Genomic DNA, 27,487 nt, shown 5'->3' with positions numbered 1-27,487 from the left:
CTTAACCTGTTATTTATCTAAGATGTCGTTCAGAAGAGTTTTGTGACTGCCAGTGGAATACAAAGTCAATAATTCGTTTTTCTGATTTACCAATAATTGTCCAAAAGTCACATTGCCGGCTTTGATAATAGTCGACTCATATATCGTCTTTCACGCAATCCATCCATTTCTTCTTAGGTCTACCTCTTCCTCTATATCCTTCCACATTCATAGTTAACATTTTGATACCAACCTCATTTTCATTTCGTCTTATCACATGTCCCATACCATCCATCCCAAACGCGCACTTCTTAACTTCTCTTTCGCAGGTGCCACTTTCAGACTTTTTCTAACATGTTCATTCCGTATTCTATCCATTCTCGTTACTCCACACATCCATCGCAACATTCGCATCTCTGCTGCATGCAATCGCCTTTCATCCAAATCTAGATATAGATCTAGAGTCAGATTAAATAAATAAATTTGCGATTTTAAGGTAAAAGCAATTTTGATTAAGTCTACACTGGTGGTAGGACCTCTTGTGAGTCCGCGCGGGTGGGTACCACCACCCTGCCTATTTCTACCGTGAAGCAGTAATGCGTTTCGGTTTGAAGGTTGGGGCAGCCGTTGTAACTATACTTGAGACCTTAGATTTTGTATCTCAAGGTGGGTGGCGCATTTACGTTGTGGATGTCTATGGGCTCCAGTAACCACTTAACTCCAGGTGGGCTGTGAGCTCGTCCACCCATCTAAGAAAAAAAAAAAAAAAGTCTCCGACTTGCAAATGCCGAAGTAAATACGAAAGCAAACTCTTCCAGACAACCACAAGGCAGAGAATCTTCAAAGGAAATAAATTCGTACTAAGGAAAGGACATTACAATATTGACACTAATAGATTCTTAACACATTAAGAGACGACTATTGACACTAAGAAACTAATAACACTTTAAGAAGCTACTGACACTTTAGAAAATATTGACACTTTAAGAAACTATTGACACTTTTAGAAAATATTGACACTTTAAGAAACTATTGACACTTACCTCTTCTTCCAGGGCAGCTGGGAACTGCGTGAGTGGCTTTACGGCAACATCTTCTAACGCTGACTTCCTCCTACAACAATGAAACGCATGACTTATTAGAATTAAACAGTGAGATAATCTTCCGATTGAATGTGAACGAATTAGATTGTATAACCAAAATCACATTGGAGAATTTTATAAGAAAACTAGCTGTACCCGTCCGCTTCGCTGGGCATTTAAAATTAACATTATTATTTCTCACCCCCACAAAGATTCTCATCATTAACGCCCCCGCAACTGGTGTAGGGAGTCCAACACTCATATAAATATTAGCTTATCCATTAAGTACATGTATTTTCTACATGGATTCCAAGTTTCAAGTCAATCGGATGCATGGTTCAGTAGTTATAACGGAACATCCGTAAAAACCACTGTAGATTTATATATTAGTATAGACATGAGAGGTAGTAGCTGGTGGTAGGGAGTTTGTTTATTTCTGCCGCGAAGTAGTCACGCGTATCGGTTTGGAAGCGGACATAAAAGGGACTTCAGCCTGTGGGCAGCTGCGATTAACTTTGTGAAGTATATGGATCCTGAGAATAAATTAACATCAGATTCAAACTATATCCGCAATAGCTAAATATAAATCAAAACATTACACTGAATGGTATGGCTGCTATATTTATCCCAAACAAATCCGTTGTGTGGTTCGGAGTTGATTAGATGAAATTAAAATCTTGCTGAATAAAAGCCAATGTTATTGTGGTATAATTTGATAGACTCCATACAGGTTATCTATACATATAAAGTAAATTGGAGTGTCTGTTTGTAATATTGAAATAACCGCTTTTTACTACACGCATATGAATATATATATACGGTACATATACCAACATAAGATTTTTTACAATTTTTGTCTATCTGTCTGTTTGTTCCGACTAATCTCTGGAACGGCTGAACCGATTTTGACGAGACTTTCACTGATATGTAGCTGATGATATAAGGAGTAATTAAGACTACTTTTTTTAGACTAGCTTCGCCCGGCGTCGTCCCCCGCGGTACGACAATAACCGCGGGTAACATCGCGGGACTCAGCTATCAGTAATAAAATTTAATGTTTCCGAAGCGAAGCGAGGGCGGGTCGCTAGTTTTTAATAAAACTCTCCATGTCATTTTATTAAGTGGTCTCCAAATTTCGGCTCAAAAACCTGGTGTTCGAAGGGGACGGATTTCAATAACCATTTAAAATTTAAAATGGGCCCTAAAGTCAGCTATTATAAGAAAATCACAATTTAACACTAATTCGACATTTATCAGAACTTTGCATCACATTACGGATGGTCATTAACTCATACAAACAGGTTACATTGGGCACATCTTACGTCCAATAATCATATACAGCCTTTGGAGCTTTAAAAAACAGGTCCTTACAATTTTCGTCCATTTCCCTGAAAGGTTCAAGCAAATTGCTTCCTATTCCTGTAATTGTTTGCTTGATAATGTCACGAGCAGACGAGTGTCTTTCGTATTGTCCGCTCATTAAACCGCTTTACGCAGGGGCGGCGTTAGTATCTCAAACTATTGACCCCCCACTTCTTAAATCACTAAAGCTGAGACGGCTGTTATATTACAGTAATTAGACAGAATTGACTCAGGTTTTTTGGAAGTGAAACTTCTAATGCGACTTCTAACAAGGCTACGTTAAACATTTAATGCTACCTTACTAGAAAGAGACAGAGCGAGAGTGAATGCGCGGCACTCGAACGCATGCGCGTAGTATACCTGTTGGCCAGCGCGAGCGTTAGCAACGAGTAGCGTCCAATATTTAAACGAAGTATTTCAAAATATATATATATATTTATTTTTCTATATATGATTTAAATATATATATATAATACTAGCAGATCCGGCCACACGTTGCTGTGGCTAAGGTTTTTGTTTCTAAATAACACGGGGCGGGCTATGCTAATACCAAAAATTTAAAAAGTAAGAACAATTGGATTTCATTGTATTGCGTTTACTACGAAATAAATTTCACTTACAACAACACATGGTGTTTATGCCATTAAATTGTAGCTTATGTGAAACGTTGGTATTTTGAACACAGCGCCATCTATGAGATATTAATGTCAGACAGTATTACAATTGTCTGTAAAAACTGATTTAAGGCGCCATCTGTTTTAGACTTATGAAACTTACAATTAGTAACAAAAATCAACATAAAAATATATTTTATTGTTAATTAATAAATATTGCTACTATTAATCGAAATAAAAAACATCCTTTCTTTCAAGTTGGATCAAACTGCACACGGTGTGCAAATTCAATTTAAAATCAGTTAAGTAGTTTAGGAGTCCATCGCGGACAGATCAAGTTAAATTTTATTTAACAACAGTTATCTTATCGTTTCTTATTGATTCCAACGTATACGCTACTCTAAGATTAGTGGAAGACAGTACTAGATGCCACGCCAGAAGTGGATCTTATTCTTTCAGGTGAAATTTCAATTTAGGCCCCATAATAATTTCTTAATACGCCCCTGCCTGACCCGGCATCGTTAGTCCCACGTAATGGAACGACTTCATGCCTGTCGCACAAGAAGCTTTTAAGGGGTAAGCGTAGTACAGAGACGAAAGAGGAAAGTCATACGTTTTTATTTTGTTTACTCATTGGTATTAGCGTAGATAGAGAGAGAGAGGCATGATACCGGCCTATCTAGTTCGAGTGGTTTGCGGGATTATTAAAAGTCATAGAGTGAATGCGACAGCCCACCTTGACGCAATGTCCGAAGCCACAACGGTGGTACCGGACGGTGGTACCAATTTACGTGGGCCGATATTACGCCCAGCCATTTGCTAAATTAACGAAGGGCGGGGAGAATTTGGGCGGGAAATAGTTATTGATCTGACGCTATAGTTTTTTATGCATTAAGGTCTAATGGCAGTAGTAATTGGAGGTAGTCAGAGATTAAAATCGGAGACTCAAACATTAACAATATGTGGTCCCCGGACCACAAACCACGCATCGTTTACGGTAGTTATGGCATCCACGTATTTTGACATCCTCGGAATATTACAAGAAGCGATTTGGATAGGTAGTTACGCCTTATTTGAATTAGGTATATTGCGCTTTTTTAAAAATGCTTAGATGAGTGGACGAGCTCACAGCTCACCTGTTGTTAAGTGGTTACTGGAGCCCATAGACATCTACAATGTAATTGCGCCACCCACCTTGCGATATAAGTTCTAAGGTCTCAGTATAGTTACAACGGCTGCCCCGCCCTTCAAACCGAAACGCATTACTGCTTCGCGGCAGAAATAGGCAGGGCGGTGGTATCTACTCGCGCGGACTCACAAGAGGTCCTACCGCCAGTAAATTTCTGAATTTATCTGAATTTACATATTATTATATTCTATTAATTTTTTTTGAATTTACCTTAACAATATAATCTTGAATATCGGACCAACCAGACCCTTGATGATGGCTGACGCGTTCAGATGACATCTCCCATGTAGCACTATTCCGTTTACCTGAGAATAAAGAAAAAAAAGCATTTTAATTTTAACCAGTTACGGAAGTAAGGGTTTTTTTACACGCTTTATATTAGCTTCACTTGTATGTATGTTTGTAACTGACTCCTTTAGACGTGATTTTGACCCACTTTAAACGACCAGATTTCATTCAAACTTTACACTAATCCGGTAAGATTATTCTATTATTCAGTTTGCAAGAAAAAATTAACTAAAAAATAGAAAATAAAAATAGTGTAAAAAAATATTTTTTTTATTGTAAAAAATACGCTTTTTTACAATAAAATAATTAAAATACAATAAAACTAAAAAGTTCAATTTTATATAAAGCGTGTTTTTTAGTTTATTTAAATTATTATTTATTTTAATTGCCGTCGATTCTTTCTGGAGTGAAGATCGTAACGTCAATGTCAATCTTTTTTTTTATTGCCCGAGTAGGCAGACGAGCATACGGCCCACCTGATGGTAAGTGGTTACCGTCGCTCATGGACGTCAGCAATGCCAAGGGCAGAGCCAAGCTGCTGCATACCATTAAGAACTCTTCATAAGCCTCGTTTGAAGAAGGACATGTCATAGCGCTCGGGAAACACCGTGGAGGGGAGCTCATTCCATAGCCGGATGGTACGTGGCAAAAAAGACCTCTGGAAACGCACTGTTGATGAACGCAGTGGCTCCAGGTAGTATGGATGAACTCTACTCCGGTGGCGGGCGGTGCGATGGTAACAACGAGATGATGGTGTCATCTCAAATAATTCCTTAGAGCACGATCTTCAATCTCATATGCATGACGACTATCCCGCTTTAAGCGTGGAAACAAACATTGGTTCATCGCAGAAATAAAGAGAACTACAGGTCCTGCAGTAGTCGAAATTCGACTATAATTAATTGTAATTGTAAGTTTGTACATTACTATGATTATATTTTATACTTCTATAATCACAAATTTCGCCAAGACTACACTATAAAAAATATTAACAAAGACAAACAATATTTAATCTCAATTTGACAACAGACGTCAAGAACAAAAGTTTGACAATAAATAGTATGCATGCGTGTGTGCGTCAAATACATGGTATGTAGTGTGTGTAATGTTTTCTTTATTGATTTAATGTATCTTTTATGCATTATTTAAAAAAAAAATATTAGCATTGTGCACTTCTTCTCTATATTCTCTATAAGTGTGGAAAATTTCATACTCCTCCGTCCGCGCAAATTTCGTAAAAAGGGATACAAAGTTTTTGCTTCACGTATTAATAAAGAGAATAACATCGTGTAGTAAAAATTAAGCCCGCAAAATTATAATTTGCGTAATTATTGGTGGTAGGACCTCTTGTGAGTCCGCACGGGTAGGTCCCACCACTCTACTTATTTCTGCCGTGAAACAGTAATGCGTTTCGGCTTGAAGGGTGGGGCAGCCATTATCACTGTACTGAGACCTTAGAACTCATATATCAAGGTAGGTGGCGGCATGGCTCTGCCCTTGGCATTGCTGAAGTCCATGGGCGACGGTAACCACTCACCATCAGGTGGGCCGTATGCTCGTCTGCCTACAAAGGCAATAAAAAAAAAAAAAAATTACGTTGTAGATGTCTATGGGCTCCGGTAAGCACCAAGTGGGCCGTGAGCTCATGACCCGTCTAAGCAATAATAAAAAATAAAAAAGCTGTGAGTTTTATGATCGAATTAATCTAATAAAAACGTGTTAAAAATGTTTAAAGGGCTTCTACTAAAAAAATACATTAAAAACAAAATGTTTATGTCAATGTTTTTGATATAGTTAATATAGATCCGTCGACCTCCGCATCATTAGTCGTGAATACGTAAAAGAAACACGGTTTTTAAAACATACACTGATTTCTTCTAAATTTTCCGGAGAGATTCTGATTTTCATGTTTCTTAAAATTCCGCATTATATTATATATTTTTACTTTTCTAATTTCAAGATGTCGATAATTGAGGTGACGCTGACGTCTGTTATGTACTAATTGCCAATTTGTCGATGTTTTGTATTTTTTTTTTTATTGCTTAGATGTGTGGACAAGCGCACAGCTCACCTGGTGTTAAGTGGCTACCGGAGCCCATAGACATCTACAACGTAAATGCGCCACCCACCTTGAGATATAAGTTCTAAGCTCTCAGTATAGTTAATGATCACTTTGTTGTTGCAACTAAATCAATCAATCAATAAATAACAGCACCGATATCTTTAGTCTACATGAGAGACTGTTTAAAAACACTTTACAAGTCCGTATGACGATTATGTAGGTATAACAATCTTGTCTTTTTCTCTGATCAAACAATTATCCGTTTGGCTTTACAAGAAGCGCGTAGTGACCGCGCATTTCCCTAATTTTTTCCGCATTTTTGCCACGTACCATCCGGCTATGGAATGAGCTCCCCTCCACGGTGTTTCCCGAGCGCTATAACATGTCCTTCTTCAAACGAGGCTTGTGGAGGGTATTAAACGGTAGGCAGCGGCTTGGCTCTGCCCCTGGCATTGCTGACGTCCATAAGCGACGGTAACCACTCACCATCAGGTGGGCCGTATGCTCGTCTGCCTATACGGCAATAAAAAAAATCTGCCGCAAAGCAAACGCGCCCCAGTTTTTAGAGTGGGACAGCCTTTTTAGAGTAGGAGGAGTGCTTCGCAGAATTTACCACCGGATCGGAAACGCGACCCACTGAGAAGATCCGGCGAGAAACTCAGTGGGCTGTGTCTATGGGCTAATTCGCTCGTCGAGCTCTTCGTCGCAAGCGACGGGTTCAACAAGGACGATGACCGGTGCTTGTGGTGCCTAAAAGCACCGTTAATGGATCGGTAAATTGCAATATATAAACACGAATATGAAAAATTGTGGGTTAGGCCACTTTTACGCTGACAGCCTCAATTTTTTTTAAATCGTATATGTAAACGCCTACAGAATTCGAATAGCATTCTTTCCGGAGTATCGATTAATCAAAATCAAATTTTAGTTAAGTTTTTTTTAATGAAATAGATACTTGATCAAGCTCACGGCTCAGACATAGTCTCCAAACCTCGATTGGTGACGATATTACGATGATATTAAACTAGGTTGAAGTCGTCGTAGCCTAAGGGATAAGACGTCCGGTGCATTCGTATCTAGCGATGCAACGGTGTTCGAATCTCGCAGGCGGGTACTAATTTTTCTAAAGAAATACGTACTTAACAAATGTTCACGATTGACTTCCACGGTGAAAGAATAACATCGTGTAATAAAAAATCTAACCCGCAAAATTATAATTTGCGTAATTACTGGTGGTAGGTCCCCTTGTGAGTCCGCACGGGTAGGTACCACCACCCTGTCTATTTCTGCCGTGAAGCAGTAATGCCTTTCGGTTTGAAGGGCGGGGCAGCTGTTGTAACTATACTTGAGACCTTGGAACTTATATCTCAAGGTGGGTGGCGCATTTACGTTGTAGATGTCTATGGACTCCGGTAGCCACTTAACACCAGGTGGGCTGTGACTTCGTTCGCCCACCAGAGCAATAAAAAAAAATAAAAAAAAAGATTCAAGAATTTTAAAAAATGCTTCAATAACCGTTAATTTTAGTAACCGCGATTCATTCCAAACGAACAACACACGTACGCACATATGCTAGTCCCCATATTTTATTAATACATATCGGGAGTTCGAGAATGTATGCGGATGTATTATTTCAAAATTTATTCAACATATTGTGGACTGCGTTGGCGTAGCTCACGTTATATCCGGGAAACGGCATGATTTTAATTGGAAACATATTGTTATTTATTACGATCTAGATATTACAGGGAGAGAAAGAGAGAGAGATATTATGCTTTATTGTACATCTAAATATAACAAAATAATATAACAAAATAACATAATTAACTGGTGGTAGGACCACTTGTAATTCCGCGCGGGTAGGTACCACCGCCCTGCCTATTTCTGCCGTGAAGCAGTAATGCGTTTCGGTTTGAAGGGTGGGGCAGCCGTTGTAACTATACTGAGACTTTAGAACTTGTATCTCAAGGTGGGTGGCGCGTCTACGTTGTAGATGTCTATGGGCTCCAGAAACCACTTAACACCAGGTGGGCTGTGAGCTCGTCCACACATCTAAGGAAAAAATATATATATATATTTAAATATTAAATACTAGCTGACCCGGCAGACTTCGTAGTGCCTCAATCGATAATTAAAAGACCTAAACTTATTTAATTCCGAGAATTTTCATATTTATCTACCTTTTAAACCTTCCCTGGACTTCCACAAATAATTCAAGGCCAAAATTAGCCAAATCGGTCTAGCCGTTCTAGAGTTTTAGCGAGACGAACGAACAGTAATTCATTTCTATATTGCTGTTGGAAACTTATTAAAATTTAGGTTGAAATTGTCATTAGATTTCATCTATACTGCCATGGCAATATAAAATCTAGTTTCAAAATCTACTTCTTCTTCTCTACTTCTCTACAGATTAATAAATAAATAAAACACATTCGCGCGATTCTGATCTGGTGGTAGATTCAGCGAAGCACTGCTCTTTATTTTTTTTATTGCTTAGATGGGTGGACGAGCTGACGGCCCATCTAGTGTTAAGTGGGTACTGGAGCCTATAGACATCTCCAACGTCAACTTCGGGTCTTCTCAGTGGGTTGCGATTCAGTGGCAGATTCAGCGAAGCACTGCTCTTATTCAGGCATATGTTACGAAAACCTCCAAAGCTGAGCTTTTGAAAGCTATCACGCTCCTAGTAACCTCCCAACAACAAGGAGGAGGAACCTTTTTTTTCCCTATGTAGCCGAGAGCCTTGAGATGCTATTTCAGCGTAACCTTAACTAGTAGGTGAGCTCATGGGGCTCAAACCTGACGACGTTGCTAACACGAACTCTAGCAAGAGCCGTATTTCGCAAAATCTACCACCGGATCAGAAACGCAACCCACTGAGAAGATCCGGCGAGAAACTCAGTGGGCTGTGTCTGAGGGTTAATTTACTCGCCGAGCCCTTCGTCGCAAGCGACGGGTTCGACGAGAACGGTGACCGGTACTTGAGGCACCTAAAAGCACCGTTAGTGGATCGGGAGGATCCGAAATCACGTGTTTGGGGCGACGTCAACTGCTTTCCATTCTGTCCGCAGGATCGGGAATGAAATGGTTTGCCTATGAATCTCCTTCTACGTGAAGTCATCGACCGCGCTCGTTCATTTGATTGTCACATTGCGTTGAGCGCCAATTGACGAAATGTTTTTCTTTATACATCGATCGATTGATTTATGTTTGCTCAGTGTGCTTAGTGCGAGTTTTTTAACGTTCTCGATAGCGTAAAAGTTAACTCAAGTTTGTATCGAGTTGGAACGTTGGCCTACGTTTGCCGCTAGGAGCGCTGTTCCAAATGCATACAAATTTGATTTAACTTTTACGCTTTCGAGAACGTTAAAAACTCGCACTAATCCTCCCGATCCACTAACGGCGCATTTAGGTACCTCAAGTACCGGTCATCGTTCTCGTCGAACCCGTCGCTTGCGACGAAGGGCTCGACGAGTAAATTAACCCTCAGACACAGCCCACTGAGTTTCTCACCGGATCTTCTCAGTGGGTCGCGTTTCCGATCCGGTGGTAGATTCTGTGAAGCACGGCTCTTGCTAGGGTTCGTGTTAGCAACGTCATCAGGTTTGTGTCCCGTGAGCTCACCTACTAGTTAAGGCGATGCTGATATAGCCTCTCAAGACTATCAGCTTAGGTAGGAAAAAAAATATCGCACTAAGCACACTGAATGATATGTTAGCGAATGATGCTACGTGTGAAATGCGTGAGATTTAACAGCGCATTGAATCATCAATGCCCAATAAACCGGACCATTCTCGAAGCGGCGAGCTCTTTACGAGTTACCGGTATAAATGACGCCCTAACATCATAAAAGCGTTACATAACTCACAGCAGTATTTAAGTTTTACGTACAATAGGTATTACTGGTTGTTTAGTTGTTACGAATCAATCAGATTACGCATTGAACTGAAATAGTCTGCGGCTGGAGGTAGCGCGTTCATTGGTTAAGCGGAAGCGATTTAAGTTTAATATAGATAACTCTTATTTACAAAAAAATATATTAAAGTCTTTTTATCGTTGCTTGAAAATTCAAATTGTTATCTTTAACTTAGCTGCTTTGAGATAAAGCTTATTTTAATTTTAATTTGGTTTTCTTAGAATGTATTATAACATCACAGTTTTGAAACTAAGAAATAATATCTACAGTAGTTTTTTTTTTTATATTGAAAATCTTCTGAACCTATTATATCCGATAACTCAATACCTATGAAAGAATAAGACGAAAAACTAAACAAAATGAAGGAGATATTAAGAACTCAATATTTCTGTCATTAATACTTAAGTACGTATGTATGTATATTGACATTAATATTTATACCTAGTAATAATACGTTTCTGCTTAGACATTACAAGATTCCACATAAAATTCACTCGCTTCGCTGATCTCATAAACATCTTGGCTTTGAGCCAGTCAGACAGCGAGAGCAAGACAAATCTCCATTGAGAAATATTCTATGCAATGAATACTGTGATGCAGACTACGGTACATTACTAATTCTGTTATGAGGCTTATCATTTCTCGTCTAACTTAAAAGTGACTAGATGATGATCTTGTTGTGTCTTTAAGGCGGTTAGTTGCCCTCAATTAAGAAATATAGTATTATTATTCGCCAATAGATGTCGGGAAGAGTTGATTATTGAAAACACAAATAAAACAACATTTTCTGAAAATAAATCGTAGCTAGATCGATTTATCGCCCTCGAAATCCCCTGTATACTAAATTTTATGAAAATCGTTGTAGCCGTTTCCGAGGTTCAGATTATATACATATATATATATACAAGAATTGCTCGTTTAAAGATATATATAAGATACGCTTAATTTGAAATTTAGGGAAAAACAATGCTCCGTGACGAAAAAATAAGGTTGAATATTAATTGTATCAGTTTCAAATATGAATAACAGCAGACAGTTGATAATTAGTTTATCGATCACAATGAGAATGCAACTTTAGATGAGGCTTTTGATGACGGTTTTTATTCCTTAAAATATTGAAAGACCAAACTAAGGGGACCTTGAGGCAGTTTCGTAAGACTGTCAAGGTATAATAGTGAGATTTATTTATTGATAAAGCCGACCAACCATTTTATTGAAATAAGATCGAAGTTCGAACAGCAGCTACCTTCAAATCATACTATGGCTTCGCGGAAAAAGTATACTGGACATTAATATAAACTGCACAAAAAGAAACAACTAAAAACAGGCGATACATTTTAAACAATTATTTCCGCTACGCTAGTCTCTTTATGCACGGCCTTACCTTGGCTCGAATCCAACCGAATAACAAAACATCCGAACACAGACGAAACGGCCGGCCAAATATATTTTGATACGTATGTACGTAATTATTAAGTTTCACCCCAAAACGAATATGTACTGGTAATGCTTTTCATGGGACCGCACACTCAGGTGCTTTTAGGTACCTCAAGCACCTGTCACCGTCCTTGCCGAACCCATCGCTTGCGACGAAGAGTTTCGACGAAAAAAATTAACCCCCAGACACAGTCCACTGAGTTTCTCGCCGGATCTTCTCAGGGGGCGTTTCCGACCCGGTGGTAGATTCTGCGAAGCACTGCTCTTGCTAGGGCCAGCGTTAGCAACACTCCAGGTTTGAGCCCCGTGAGCTCACCTACACGTCAAGGTGAAGCTGAAATAGCCTCTCAAGGCTATCAGCATAGGTAGGGGGGAAAACCCACTCATTCGGCCATGTTATTCCTAGCGAGCCAATTCTACTTGCATTTATCTCACACTATGTAGGGTCGGTGCTGCATGTCCTCATATCATGAAGCATAGGGATTTGGCATGAGTTTTACGAGCGATCGCCTGTCTGATATAAGCCCTCGTTGGGTTAAATCCCCATATATCCATTGCAAGGTGCCACAGAACATGGCCTTTCTTACTTTGTGTTACTTTTATCCGTTTTCGCTTCTATGATTTGCGTTTTATCATCATACACCAAAACTTTGATTTTCAAATGCCAAAATTATCATGTTTAATTCGTGCTCCTTAGCGTGCCAATTATGGTACATTTAGTCTTGAAAATACATATAATAACTACTTAAGCTTTTGGGGATAATGACAAAGGAAAGATCTTCCACCGAGCGGGTGATATTGCTCGGTAGACCGACGGTCCAATGCTGTTGTTGGGAACTTGTACATAATTATGTAAGCTTATCTTCAAAATGTCGTAAGCGAGATTCAGGCATCTGTCCCCAAAAAGCTCATTTCGAACATTGACGTAATAAGAAAGTGGGAACACGATATGAAGAGGTGCGTGGCTTTTCGAATCGACCTAAATTTTTACTGGCAGTAGAGCGTGTTATGAGCCGGCACGGCCAAGTATCACCAGCTAGCCTATTTCTGTCGTGAAGAAGTTTCAGTTTGAGGGGTGGGGCGGCCGTTGTACTGTAAAAACGGAGACCTTAGAACTCATGTCTTGAGGTGAGTTTTTTTTTGTCCGACCTATTTATTCTAGCAACCTCAAGGGGCTATTCTAGATTCGCCAAACTAATAGGTAAGCTCACAGGGCTCAAACCTGACGACGTTGCTAACACGAACCCTAGCAAGAGCCGTGTTTCACAGAATCTACCACTGGATCGGAAACGCGACCCACTGAGAAGATCCGGCGAGAAACTCAGTGGGCTGGGTCTATGGGGTAATTTACTCGTCGAGCCCTTCAGTGGGCTGGGTCTATGGGGTAATTTACTCGTCGAGCCCTTCGTCGTAAGCACCGAGTTCGACGAAAACGATGACCGGTGCTTGAGGTACCTAAAAGCACCGTTAGTGGATCGGGAGGATCCGAAATGACGTGTGGAGGCGGGTGGCACCGTTTACTTTATATCTATGAGCTCCGGTAATCACTTAACACCAGGTGAGCCGTGAACTAGTCAATCTATATAAGCAATAAATTTAAATACATATCTAGTTGAAAACAGAGAATCTGTTGTACAAATACAGTCCGTGTAATCATTAAATCCGTATTTATCTGATCTTTAGAATCGTAGCGATTTTATGACTTTATTTACAGACAAACTACTTCTTCGTGCGCTTTTATTGACTTGATACATGTTTGTTTGTATTCAATGGATTCTTTGAACACCATTTTCACCGAGGTAACACCTTCCTTTGACCTTACCAGCTGTGACAGAAATGCGAAAAGGAGATCCGCTTGAGTTGATAAATGCTAACGTCTAATTTGCTGTCTCAATGCAAATAAAACCTCAAGGCTCAAGAACCCATCGACTGTTTAGGGCCGATTTTCTCCCTTAAATTACGCATCTACACCGCTATGGGAACTTAACATATTATCAAGGGATGGAAAGGTTATTTATTGTATAGCCGACGTTTCCCTTAATAGACGACATAATATCTTTGTAATTAAAGTTGCGTTTTATTTGTTATTAGTATCAACAGTTCGATGTTTTTAACTGAACTTCAATTAAGTTTACTCAATTTTTTTTTTATTGCCGTAGCAGGCAGACGAGCGTACGGCCCATCTGATGGTGAGTGGTTACCGTCGCCATTTGGATTCCATTTGGATTGGATTCCAGCAATACCAGGGGCAGAGCCCCGCTGTCTACCTAAATAGCTGAAGTTATTCAAACAGCTGAAGTTTATTTTTATTATGTTACTTTTTCCAAATTTTAAATGGCTCTCCTGTAAAGTTGCAAAAATGTCGCTTAAGTAAAATAGCCTTTCATCTCTCGATATATTATTATTAGTTCTACGGCAAAATTTTAACTAACCTTTATTAGCTTGTCTTGTATTTTTTTTTTATTGCTTAGATGGATGGACGAGCTCACAGCCCACCTGGTGTTAAGTGGTTACTGGAGCCCATAGACATCTACAACGTAAATGCGCCACCCACCTCGAGATATAAGTTCTAAGGTCTCAGTATAGTTACAACGACTACCCCACCCTTCGAACCGAAACGCATTACTGCTTCACGGCGGAAATAGGCGGGGCGGTGGTACCTACCCGTGCGGACTCACAAGAGGTCCTACCACCAGTGAAAAGTAAAGTATGTTTGTTTGTATGTAAAATAATCTTTGAATGTCGTTTTCATCGACTTTAAAGCGTGCGATTAACTTGAAAATTTGCACACGCACCAAAAATCGACGACAGTACAATAGATGGCTTCGCTCAAATATCCTGCCCCAAACACGTCATTACGGATCCTCCCGATCCATTAATGGTAGTTTTAGGTACCACAAACACCGGTCACCGTCCTCGCCGAACGCGTTACGGGCTCAACCTAAGAGAATTGCTGACACTAGCCCTAGCAAGAGCAGTGCTTCGCTGAATCTTCTACCAGATCGGAATCGCGACTCACTGAGAAGATCCGGCGAGAAACTCAGTGGGTTGTGTCTATGGGTTAGTTCGGACGTGGAACTCTCAACTGACTCGAGTCAGAGTCGACCGACGAGTTCGACGAGGACGGTGACCGGTGCTTGAAGAGCCTAATAGCACCGAAAGTGGATCCGGGGATCCGACTTGTTTGGACGACGGCGGCTTTGCTTTGCCCCGTCGCCTGAGTCGGTTATGTAGTTAGCATTGGCCATGATAAGAGGGTTATTTCTGCCACGAAGGACTCACACATACCAGTTTGAACGGAAGAACAGCCGTTGTACAATCGAGACTTCGATCTCATGCGTCAAGATGACCAGTGGTCGGAGTAGGTAGATTGATTTTATATACTTGAATCAAAATATTATAATAAGGACATGCCATTTTATCCATAATGATTGTTTTTTTTTTTAAATTGAAAAAAAAAAATTTAATCCTCATCAGATACCATTTCTATATTTATGAGATAAAGTAACAAAAAGCCCTGCCAAAAGTTTTGTCTCATACTGACAAGCGTCATTTCTAATTCAACAGAAAGGGACAAAATACGGTGTAACTATTCCAAGGTGTTTTTGTATAAAATAAAATACTGAATTCTTTCACCATTAGCTAGCACTGGTAGCGTAGATTAATATTATTAGTACGTTTTTCACCGTAAGCACAGACTCATGCTAATTTCAAAATTCCGGAACAAATATCCCAACAAATATGAAGTTCCGGTATTTTGGAGGCATATCTATATTATTCTCTACGTTTGACGTCAACGACCTTAAATCAATCTACCTACTCCGACCTCCAGTTATGACATTCCCGTCCTGATATCCAGGCAATAAATAAAAAAAATCTTAAAAAAATAAAATTTTCACATAAAATCCCCGATAACTCTATTTTACAGCAAAGCAGTGATTGATACGTCTTTAATTTCGGACTTCAATTATAACGTACATATAAAAAAATGTACTAGCTACGCGTAAAATTATTTTGTATACACATTAAAAACGTTTTAGTGTTGCTCGCTTTGAAAACAAATCATTTTACGGTCACTATGTATGTGTCATTCACTCAGCTCTGTGGTGTAGTATAAAAAAATACGCGGTCGTTCAAGTTTTAATGACACACAAAAATTACGCTTTTATTGTTGCTTCAAAGAAATGCTTGAAGGAGCTGATATTACTGCGCACCCAAAGAGATTACTAGAGCTTACAAATATCAGAACGAAAATCGACACTGGCGTCCAGAGACATGGTCTAAATTTGAAATGCGCAGTGATTAGCCTATATTTCAGATCGGTGCTTGTGATTACTTTGCCACAGGTGTTGGCAGAGCGGCTGTGCCAAGTCTTAATTATGCCTTACACCAGCTTTTAAATCCATTGGTTATTCAGACGTTATGCGCCTTACTAGCAAACGCCACTTCTCCCGGCTAGTGGTGAGATAGTGGTGAGCCCGGTACACTCTTGTAAATAGTCGCCAACTGCGGACTGCACGCCTTAACTTTTCATACTTCGTTCCGGGCACATCCGCCTCAATTTTTCTCATTTAATGGGGAAAACTCCTGATCCCAAGAGTTCAGTTTGTGATGTAGTGGAAGATGTTTTTCACATTATGACGGAGTGTGCGCGGAACGATGATTTGAGACAACAATTCTTCGCAAAATATACAGATTTTCGACACGTTGGAGGTGTAAATTACGTATTAGCCTTTCCGGGATCCAAAATGGCTAAGTCACTTTTTTTAAATAGTTTTGATGGGCCTTCAGAGACGATAACAGTTTCTTTTTTTTTCTTCATTTAATTATTTTGTCACTCTCTTTTGTTGCACAATGGAGTGGCATATTCACTAGGAGAAAAATCTCCTTAAATAAAGATAAAAAAGATGTGTGGTGTCGTGGGACACCGGATAGGAACGGAGTTCCTTATTATAAAAATATAAAATTTTAAGTTCTATTCGAGGTATAAAGAAAATATAACTGGAGGTTTCGCTACAACCCACGGCCATTTGGTAACCTGCGAACTTATTGTGGTACACTTCATTCGCGTTTGTTTGCGCAAACGAACGCTCTGAGATCGTGGTCAATGAATGATAAAAAATATGTTATTTTTTGTACGTTATTACAAAGTTGAGTCGTACACTGTGTGCATTACTAATAAAAATCTTACGTAACGGACGTTTTTTCCCGGTTAGGGTACCCCTCCGCATCGTCCTATAAGGGACGTTTCAAAAAAAAAACTTGATCGGCCCATTGCATCGAACTAACTAGAACATGTTTGAACTGTGTCCAGATAGACCATGCATCTTTTACATAGTAACCGAACAGTGAACAGTCTTCTCTGGCGCCAGTCCAAATGTTAGGATGTAAGCATGTACAGCGCGACGGCATGCGATTTTACGAGTATTTTGAATGGTCTTCTTTTAGTAGTCGTTTATGTATTTGATATTGAATGAACCGGTCGCGAGATTCGAGCCGATTTCGTTGTATTTTTAAACTGGCTGGCTGCATTCATATTTGAGAATCGTCCAGTGTTTATTACTTATGGAAAACGATCTGGCGTTACTTTTCGTAAGACGAGAGAGAGAGAGAGACAACATACTTTATTGCACACCAAAACCCTATTTCTTCCGTGAAGCAGTAATGCGTTTCGGTTTGAAGGCTTGAAATGTGGGGCAGCCGTTGTAACTATACTGAGACCTTAGAACTTATATCTCAAGGTGGGTGACGCATTTACGTTGGAAATGTCTCTGGGCTCCAGTAACCACTTAACACCAGGTGGGCTGTGAGCTCGTACACCCATCTAAGCAAAACAAAAATAAAAAAACACAATTAGCATTAGAGAACAGTCAACAAGCAGATACATTTGTAAAATAGGCGGTCTTATTGCTAAAAGCGATTCCTTCGAGACAACCCTTTAATTAACAGAAATTTTAGAAAAGATAATGTTATAGCAGGTGTGTTGCGGTGTACTATTAATAATACACTATTAAAGAAAATACATAACATACAATAAATAGATATATACCGTTAAATATAATATGAAATCGCTATATGATTTTCATTCCAATATACTTACATACAAATAATAAATCAACAGTACGGATAAGGCATAAACAAGCAAACAACACTAGTCGGATACGTAATGTTCCTTCACCGTTCTTTCAAAGCAGTTTGAAGTTGGAGCACTTCTCACTGCGTCCGGCAGAAAATTCCACAATCGGACCGCCTGGATGGCGAATGAGTTATCAAAGAATAATTATGTACGAGAGAAAGAGAGCTCACTTATAGCCAGGAAATCCTCAATCATAAAAAAAAGATGTGTTGTGTTGTGGGACACCGGGTAGGAACGAAGTTCCTTATTATAAATTTATTAATAATTAATTTTAAGGTCTATTCGAGGTTAGAAAATAATTATTCGGGTATACATTTTTTATTATGATTTATTTATTGATAGAAATAAAAATAATCGTAAGGGTCAACCACTCCGCAATGCAATGGAGCAGCCTCGCCCTGGGGGAACCGCCTACATGATCACGGTATTCCCTTTTTTTTTTTTTTTTTTTTTCGGGTAGAGGGCCGTACCTCCTACGAGGTCCCCGCGCAAAAGGGGCGCGCGGGGTATGTGAGACTCAACGGTCTGCATGGTGTTGTGAGCAGACCGCGGGCCCAAGGATTTTAGGACCCACCCACTAAACGACTCCCCTGCACTCTTACACCCGACGTCCGATCCCCTCCGAGGTCAGAACCCGGATGAGGCAGGGGGGCTACCGCGGTCAACACTACAACCAGACGGCGCGGCTCACCCCAAGGACGCCCAGCCGACGGAGCCTTCGAGGCGAATCGAAGGCTCTGAAACGTCGGCCGTCTCGGTACGGCAGCCCGTCGGGCCGCCCAGACGGTGCCGCTGGTGTCCCGGAATACCCCGCTGGACCAGAACCAGCCTGCCGGGTCGGGACGCGATACACCGTCGACCGGTCGCTCTATTCACTCCACGGCAGCGCGCTAGAGTGCTGGTAGCGCGCCGCGCGGCCTCACCCCCCCAGGTCGCCCCTTGACCTTCACCGGGGGGAGGCCGCTACCTACAGGGGCCGGGACGTACGGGCGTATTCCCGCCTCCGGCCCCCGGCTCGACGGCGACGGATCGGTGCGGAAAGGGAAGAGCTCTCCCTCTCTCGCTCCGCCGCCTCCTTCTGTGAGATGGTGGACTCGCAGAAGTCGAGCATCGCCTTCCAGGACGCGTCGCTGCCGAGCATCGTAGCCACGACGCGCGGCAGCGAAAGGTCCTCTCCTATGATCGCGACGAGGGCGGCGCGTTTCTCGTCGAATCCAGAGCAACGCGCCAGCGTGTGTTCCGCTGTGTCTTCCTCGTCGCGGTCCGCGCAGTGGTGGCACTGCGCCGATCACGGTATTCCCTTTTTTTTTTTTTTTTTTTTTTTTTTTTTTCGGGTAGAGGGCCGAACCTCCTACGAGGTCCCCGCGCAAAAGGGGCGCGCGGGGTATGTGAGACTCAACGATCTGCATGGTGTTGTGAGCAGACCGCGGGCCCAAGGATTTTAGAGCCCACCCACTAAACGACTCCTCTGCACTCTTACACCCGACGTCCGATCCCCTCCGAGGTCAGAACCCGGATGAGGTAGGGGGGCTACCGCGGTCAACACTACAACCAGACGGCGCGGCTCACCCCAAGGACGCCCAGCCGACGGAGCCTTCGAGGCGAATCGAAGGCTCTGAAACGTCGGCCGTCTCGGTACGGCAGCCCGTCGGGCCGCCCAGACGGTGCCGCTGGTGTCCCGGAATACCCCGCTGGACCAGAACCAGCCTGCCGGGTCGGGACGCGATACACCGTCGACCGGTCGCTCTATTCACTCCACGGCAGCGCGCTAGAGTGCTGGTAGCGCGCCGCGCGGCCTCACCCCCTCAGGTCGCCCCTTGACCTTCACCGGGGGGAGGCCGCCACCTACAGGGGCCGGGACGTACGGGCGTATTCCCGCCTCCGGCCCCCGGCTCGACGGCGACGGATCGGTGCGGAAAGGGAAGAGCTCTCCCTCTCTCGCTCCGCCGCCTCCTTCTGCGAGATGGTGGACTCGCAGAAGTCGAGCATCGCCTTCCAGGACGCGTCGCTGCCGAGCATCGTAACCACGACGCGCGGCAGCGAGAGGTCCTCTCCTATGACCGCGACGAGGGCGGCGCGTTGCTCGTCAAATCCAGAGCAACGCGCCAATGTGTGTTCCGCTGTGTCTTCCTCGTCGCGGTCCGCGCAGTGGTGGCACTGCGCCGTCGGTTCCCTTCCGGCTATCTTGTGCAAGTACCGGCCGAAACAACCATGGCCGGTAAGCATCTGCGTTAGCCGGAAGGTGAGGCATCCGCGGTCGCGGCCCACCCAGTCCGCGAGAATCACGGTATTCCCTACGCCAGGTATTTTTTTTTTCTATCTATAGCCTTGAGAGGCTATATTAGCATCGCCTTAACTAGTAGGTTAGCTCACAGGGCTCAAACCTGATGACGTAGGCCATGTAGTAAGTATGAATTAGCAAGAGAAACACGAGAACGCCTATCAACTGTGTAACATCTCGTCACCGCGATTCACGAATTGTTGAATTTACGTGCAGCGACATTTGTTGATAACACACTAAATAGAAATAAAAGTATCTCAGGGAGCTCCGAGAGCCACGACAGCGTGCACGTCACAGATGTCAAAAACACACTGAACTAGTCGGGGACGCGAGACCGTATGGAGCGCTTCGTGATTTGTCGGCGCCGCTCGAAGCCGCTTCGGCAAGCCAATCGCGGCACACTTATTTTTTCGTTTCGTTTCATTTCGTTAAATCGAGTTTGAAATCACAACGATTCTAAAGAAGTTTCACTTCAAAAACCTATAGCTCATGCTCTAACAAAAGCTTACCTCTAGGATCTCGTCTCCAACTTTAACAGCGGGTGTGGCCTTGGCGGCTGCTCCGGCTGGGTGAAGCCCACAGATGAACACCGCCATTCTGCTCCTATCCCTGTGACCGGCTAGACTGAGACCGAGTCCAGCCTTCGGCGAGCGCTCCAGCCTCACGACCACGACATTGTCCCCGAGCGATGCGTACTTCTTACGGATTTTATCTGGAAAGATCGAAAAACGAAATTTACGTATTATTATTTTTTTGACCCTTGCAGGCAGACGAGCACACAGCCCACCTGATGGTGAGTGGTTACCGTCGCCCATGGACTTCAGCAATGCCAGGGGCAGAGCCAAGCCGCTGCCTACCGAAACCTGTATTGGTCAATATCGAATTTTCATATGAACAACGCGCGCGAAACACCAGATCCATGACTTTGGAATATAGACGTGTCGATTAATGATGAGAAGGATTGGTAGGAGTCCGCGCGTAGTAAGAGCAAAAGCTCTCGGCAGTAATTCTTTCTGCGATGAAGGATATCACAGCTGTCATGTATTACCACTTTTGACTTAGATCTTTTCTCACAAGGCTGATGACAGTTTCATCGTTGTGATATATCTGAAGGCACCACAGTATAAATATAGACAGTCGTCTAATTGCATTGTGGTAACAATATCGTATATCTGCTTCTGCGTATGTGTTTCAAAGCCTTAAATTCAATATTTAGTAGACAAAGTATGGAACCATAGTATATTTTGTAGGCATTGTCAACATGGCGCATCGAAGAATCATGAATTGAAAAAATGAAAATCATCAATCGAATCGCATCATGCTTTGTGCCACTTTATAAAAACATTTGGTGCGATCTGCGATGGTATTTCTTTTTACATTTTTTGCCGAGAACGAACAAAAGTCAGCGTCAGCAATATCGGACGCGTATGCACAGCCCAACCATTTTCTAAGAACGTATCTCAAATGAGATAACCCAAAACACGTCATAATTATGATAATAAATTTTTTTCTTTATCATATTTTCCGCAAGCACCTAAACTACTAATTGGTCGTTCACATTTCCCTTGGACCAAGCCCAAAATTATATTAGAAACCGGGAAGTGTATGAAAAACACCATGAAATTAAAAGTTTTTAAAATTATAAGCAGTAGACAGCCATATTTTTTTTTGTGTTCCCGTAATTTTTGCATAGTATCCCGGATCGTCATTATATTGCAACAGCTCCTTATCCTAATAGTGATTAGGTAGGGTTAATAATTGAATAATACTTTAAAAAAACTAACAAAATACGCTTTTATAGAAAATCCAACAAAAAAATATAATTTTTTTTTATTAAATTTGAATTAAAAATTGTGTAAGAAAAAATGATTTTATTGTAAAAAAAGCGTAGGGTGCATGGTATCAGTAGTTATAAATATTTTATGAACATATATAAAGTAGAAGGATTATTTTGGTAATATCCTGAAAAGCACCCCACGCTTTTTTACATTTCTATAAAAGCGTATTTTGTTAGTTTTTTTCAACTATTATTTATTTTTTAATTTTTAATTGAATTTCATTTTTTTAAATTTTTTTGTTAAATATTGAATTGTCATCGGTCCTTAATAAGTATACCAAATTTCGAGTTAATCCGACGTTTTGAAGGGGATCAAAATCATGTTCAGTGATTCCGTTACTAACATACATACGTCTGAAGTTAATAAAAGCGTATTAACAAAGGATAGTCCCTTTGCGAGTCCAAAGACGCATTGAGGTACGCCATTAATAAACTTAAAGTCTAAACAACGCTGTTAAATACAGTTACAACCTAATCTACAAACTGAGATGCACATTGCCTAATACAGAGTTCACCACAAGTAGCACGGATGCTATAAAACCTACATCTAACTCGTCGTGGCCTAAAGAATAGAAGCGATGTGCCAGTATTCAAATCTTGATACCAATTTTTGTAATAAAATACTTAAGACATGCTCTCACGCATCAGCACGTCAGCAGCTACTGGTGGTAAGACCTCTTGTGAGTCCGCGCGGGTAGGTACCAACGCCCTGCCTATTTCTGCCGTGAAGCAGTACTGAGACCTTAGAACCTATATCTCAAGGTGTGTGGCGCATTTACGTTATAGATGTCTATGGGCTCCAGTAACCACTTAACACCAGATGGGCTGTAAGCTCGTCCACCCATCTAAGCAATAAATAAATAAAACACATAATTACTGGTGATAAGATGATCTCAAGAGCTCGCACGGTTAGGTAACACTGCCAGTCTGTTTCTGCCGTGAAGCAGTGAGAGATAACATAAGAGTTAAACCTCATTCTGGGCCACAGCGATCACGATTTGACACCGATAACTTCCGTAACCACTTAATCAAAAAGTAAAATCCAATCTAATAAAGTAAAATTTCATTGGACTTCTTGAAGTAGGTGAATAGAACGCTGACAAATTAGGGAGACTAGTGGTCCGGTAGTAGTCGAAATTCGACTATAATATTAATTGAAATTGTACGTTTAAACATTATTAAGGTTCTATTGTCAAATACTATTACTCGTATATTTCTATAATATAGTCACAGGTTTCGCCAAAACTTACGCTATAGATAAATAAATAACAGTAAAGAAAAAAAAAAAAATTATTCGGAATTTGACCACAGACTTTAAACATTAACAAAAATTTGACAATTGACGATAAACAAATAGTATAATTATATATATATGTGTGTGTGTCAATTTTTTTTTTTATTGCTTAGATGGTTGGACGAGCTCACAGCCCACCTGATGCCCTGAGCCCATAGACATCTACAACGTAAATGCGCCACCCACCTTGAGATATAAGTTGTAAGGTCTCAGTATAGTTACAACGGCTGCCCCACCCTTCAAACCGAAACGCATTACTGCTTCGCGGCAGAAATAGGCACGGCGGTGGTACCTACCCGCGCGGACTCACAACAGGTCCTACCACCAGTAATTACGCAAATTATAATTTTGCGGGTTTCACTTTTATTACACGATGTTATTCCTTCACCGTGGAAGTCAATCGTGAACATTTGTTGAGTACGTATTTCATTAGAAAAATTGGTACCCGCCTGCGGGATTCGAACACCGGTGCATCGCTTCAACACGAATGCACCGGACGTCTTATCTTTTAGGCCACGACGACTTCAAACGTGGTAGTGTGTGTAATGTTTTTTTATTGATTTAATGTATGTTTTATGCATAATTAAAAAAAAAAATAGCATTGTGCACCCGTCCTCTGTATTCTCTGTAAGTGTGGGAAATTTCATAATCGTCCGTCCGCGCAATTTTCTTAAAAAAGCTACAAAGTTTTTGCTTCACCTATTAATATCGACGCTTGAAAGGCAAACGTGACTAAGCGACAATGCGTGAACTTTACAGTAGACTAATTTAAAGTTGAAATACCTGAAAAAAAAATTATTTTAACGAATCTAGCTGTAGTAGAATCTAGCTAGTAGCTGTAGGATTGAAATGATTTTAATAGACCTAGAAATAATTTTTTTTTTTTGCGCATCGAATATTATTATTGCCTATCATTTATGTACAAAGCAGTTATTGTCGCTTAGTCACGTTTGCCTTTCAAACGTCGATATATAGATTATGTATGGTCACTGTCCTAAATAAGGGAACGATGAAAAAGAAGAACAGGTCATGTACAAACAGACAGTATGCTTAATACCCGATGTGTTTAGATCTTAATGAAGCTATAAAACTCGAATATACATTTATGATATAGTCCGACCGGAGACCTGAAATTATTTTATTCAGCCTAAATATCCAGGTCAAGAACGTTATTCATCAACGTCGTCAACCTTCGGCGGATGCGGAGATAAAACACGATTCATCTCGATGGCGTTGGCAGAAATTTATCTCTGTGTGATCTTAATTATTTGATCTTTTTTTTTGTTATTGCTTAAGCGTGTGGACGAGCTCACGGCCTATCTGGTGTTAAACGGTTAGTGGAGCCCATAGACATCTACAACGCAAATGCCGCTACCCACCTTGAGATATCAATCAAATCAATCAATCATCAAGAAAATTTATTCAACATAAATGAAAGAACATACTTGTTGAACGTCAAAAAAAACTACCGCCAAGAGTATGAGTATGAGTTCTAAGACTCAGGATAGTTACAACGGCTGCCCTACCTTTCAAAACAAAAGTCATTACTGCTTCACAAGACGCTCAATTATCCGACGTGTATTCACAGTAAAAAATTCCGATTGTGGAAAATGTTAATCATTGCCTTTTTGAAAATGCAAATCTTAATCTTAATCAATTGATTCCTCTCAATAACAAGATCGGGCGTGAGTGAAAACAAAACTGCGGTCGAATTCCGAGATAGCGTTTACTACATCGATTAGTAATATTCCCTAATTAATCTATCTATGCATCTGCAACTGGGCTTTTTTTAGAATCCGACCTTCGAAGTGAAATATGCAAAGTAATTAGTAATATTTAGTGTGTACGTTTGATAAAAAGTGTTAAAATGCTTCTTTTTTTATAGCTTAGATGAGTGGACGAGCTCACAGCCCACGTGGTGTTAAGTGGTTACTGGAGCATAGACATCCACAACGTAAATGCGCCACCGACCTTGAGATATAAGTTCTAAGGTCTCAGGTTTAGTTACAACGGCTGCCCCACCCTTCAAACCGAAACGCATTACTGCTTCACGGCAGAAATAGGCAGGGTGGTGGTACCCACCCGCGCGGACTCACAAGAGTTCCTACCACCTCAAGACATGAGTTGTATGGTCTCCGTTTTAAAAGTACACGGTCTGCCCCGCCCTTCAAACCGAAACGCATTACTGCTTCACGGCAGAAATAGGCAGGATGGTGTTACCTACCCGTGCGGACTCACAATACGTCCTACCACCAGTAAAATACCCTAAAGCACCCTAATATCGCGTGGCGTACTTGAGGAATTCTTTATTGTCCCATAAATAACCGCCCATTAATTGTCTTGAGGCAGCCCGTTTATTCAGCTATGGCGCTTTAAAGGGATTCCTATGTACCATACGTCACCGTTATGGGAGTACAAGCGCCCATAAAATTGGTAATTTTGCATTTCTTGCGTAATTTTGCCCGATACATACCATAAAACCTTAAATTACTTTATTTGTTAGACTAGTCGGCACCCGGCAGATTTCGTAGTGCCTCAATCGAGAATTAAAAGACCCAAACTTTTGTATAAAATAAACTTAAAACAGACGAAAGGAATCCGTCCGACGGGAACACATCAAAGGGAAAACAAAATTGTTATTTTTATTTAATTCCGGGCATTTTCATATTTATCTACCTTTTAAACCTTCTCTGGACTTCCACAAATAATTCAAGACCAAAATTTGCCAAATCGGTCCAGCCGTTCTCGAGTTTTAGCGAGACTTACGAACAGCAATTCATTTATATATATAACTAGTCAGGTCATAAGTATTGTCACACAGTAAAAACTTTTCTTTTAGAATGCTGGCCACAAAAAAGTTTATTGAATTCGAATTTCGAATTGTTCATGAAAATAAAAATGTATACTTTTAGAAATTTACTCATTTTTAAATATGGAGTGGACGCTTAAAGAAGACCGTGTTGCAGTTATTGCGTTGCATCGTTGCGGTTACGCGCCAATTCAAATTTTTAACATACTGAAAAATTTGAATATAACCAAAAGATTCGTTTATCGTACCATCAAACGATACAATGAAGACTCTAGTGTAGATGACAGGTCAAGAAGTGGTCGCCCTCGGTCTGTTAGGACTCCAGCAGTAATAAAAGCTGTGAAGGCGCGAATTCAAAGAAATCCCAAACGTAAGCAGAAACTGTTGGCCCTTCAGATGGGGTTAAGCAGAACCACGGTGAAAAGGATGTTAAATGAAGACTTAGGGCTTCGGGCATATCGAAGAAAAACAGGACATCGTTTGAATGCTCGTCTAATGGACTTGAGACTGAAGAGATGCCGCGCTTTGTTGAAGCGGTACGCGGGAAAAAAATATCGGGAAATTATTTTTTTGGATGAAAAAAGGGGATGGCCCATTTTAGGCCCAAAGCGGACAATAGATTATAGAAAAAATACTTAGTGCATTAATTTTGTCATAAATAAATATGCATTTACTTTCTTGCAAATACGCGCCACTATAGTTTACAATAAGTAGTTTAAAAAAAGTAACTCTATTGAAAAAACAAGGATTTTTATTTTTGCGGGAAAAATATTGCCAGCTTCAAATCCTTTTACGTATGAAGTAAATATTTTGAGTATATAAATAAAACATATAAATAAATCATTTTAAGTATTATCATTAATCAAACGATTTTAATGGATTTTATGCACATAAAATAACATCGAAGACATACCCATTGGACTTTAACTTGTAACTATACTTGAGACCTTAGAACTTATATCTCAAGGTGGGTGGCGCATTTACGTTGTAGATGTATGTGGGCTCGAGTAACCACTTAGCAACACCAGGATGGCTGTGAGCTCGCCCACCCATCTAAGCAATAAAAAAAACTTTACTAGTATTGTTATTTAAATATGTACAACTAAAACAAAAACATAAAAAATAATGTGTACTCGTAAAAAAAAGATTAAGATATAAAGCAATTATCGGTTATTTAAAAAAATAATCGATATATGAATTT

The 27,487-nt window shown here is 40.8% G+C and overlaps 1 protein-coding gene across 1 annotated transcript in view; it reads right to left on the bottom strand.

The window, feature by feature from the left end:
• The window catches only part of LOC101740701 (uncharacterized), a 186,290-nt gene that overhangs the window by 33,851 nt on the left and 124,952 nt on the right, over positions 1 to 27,487 (bottom strand). The window contains exons 25-27 of the mRNA XM_012696631.4: positions 20,856 to 21,058; positions 4,437 to 4,531; positions 1,023 to 1,092 (exon numbers count right to left, since the gene is read on the bottom strand). Coding sequence (XP_012552085.2) covers positions 1,023 to 1,092; positions 4,437 to 4,531; positions 20,856 to 21,058 — 368 coding nt within the window. The remainder of the gene's footprint in view (positions 1 to 1,022; positions 1,093 to 4,436; positions 4,532 to 20,855; positions 21,059 to 27,487) is intronic.

This window comes from Bombyx mori, chromosome 28 (genome assembly GCF_030269925.1).
Source record: "Bombyx mori chromosome 28, ASM3026992v2".
Taxonomy (NCBI): domain Eukaryota; kingdom Metazoa; phylum Arthropoda; class Insecta; order Lepidoptera; family Bombycidae; genus Bombyx; species Bombyx mori.
The sequence above is the reverse complement of the archived record's forward strand: the minus strand, read 5'-3'. Positions and strand labels throughout refer to the sequence as shown.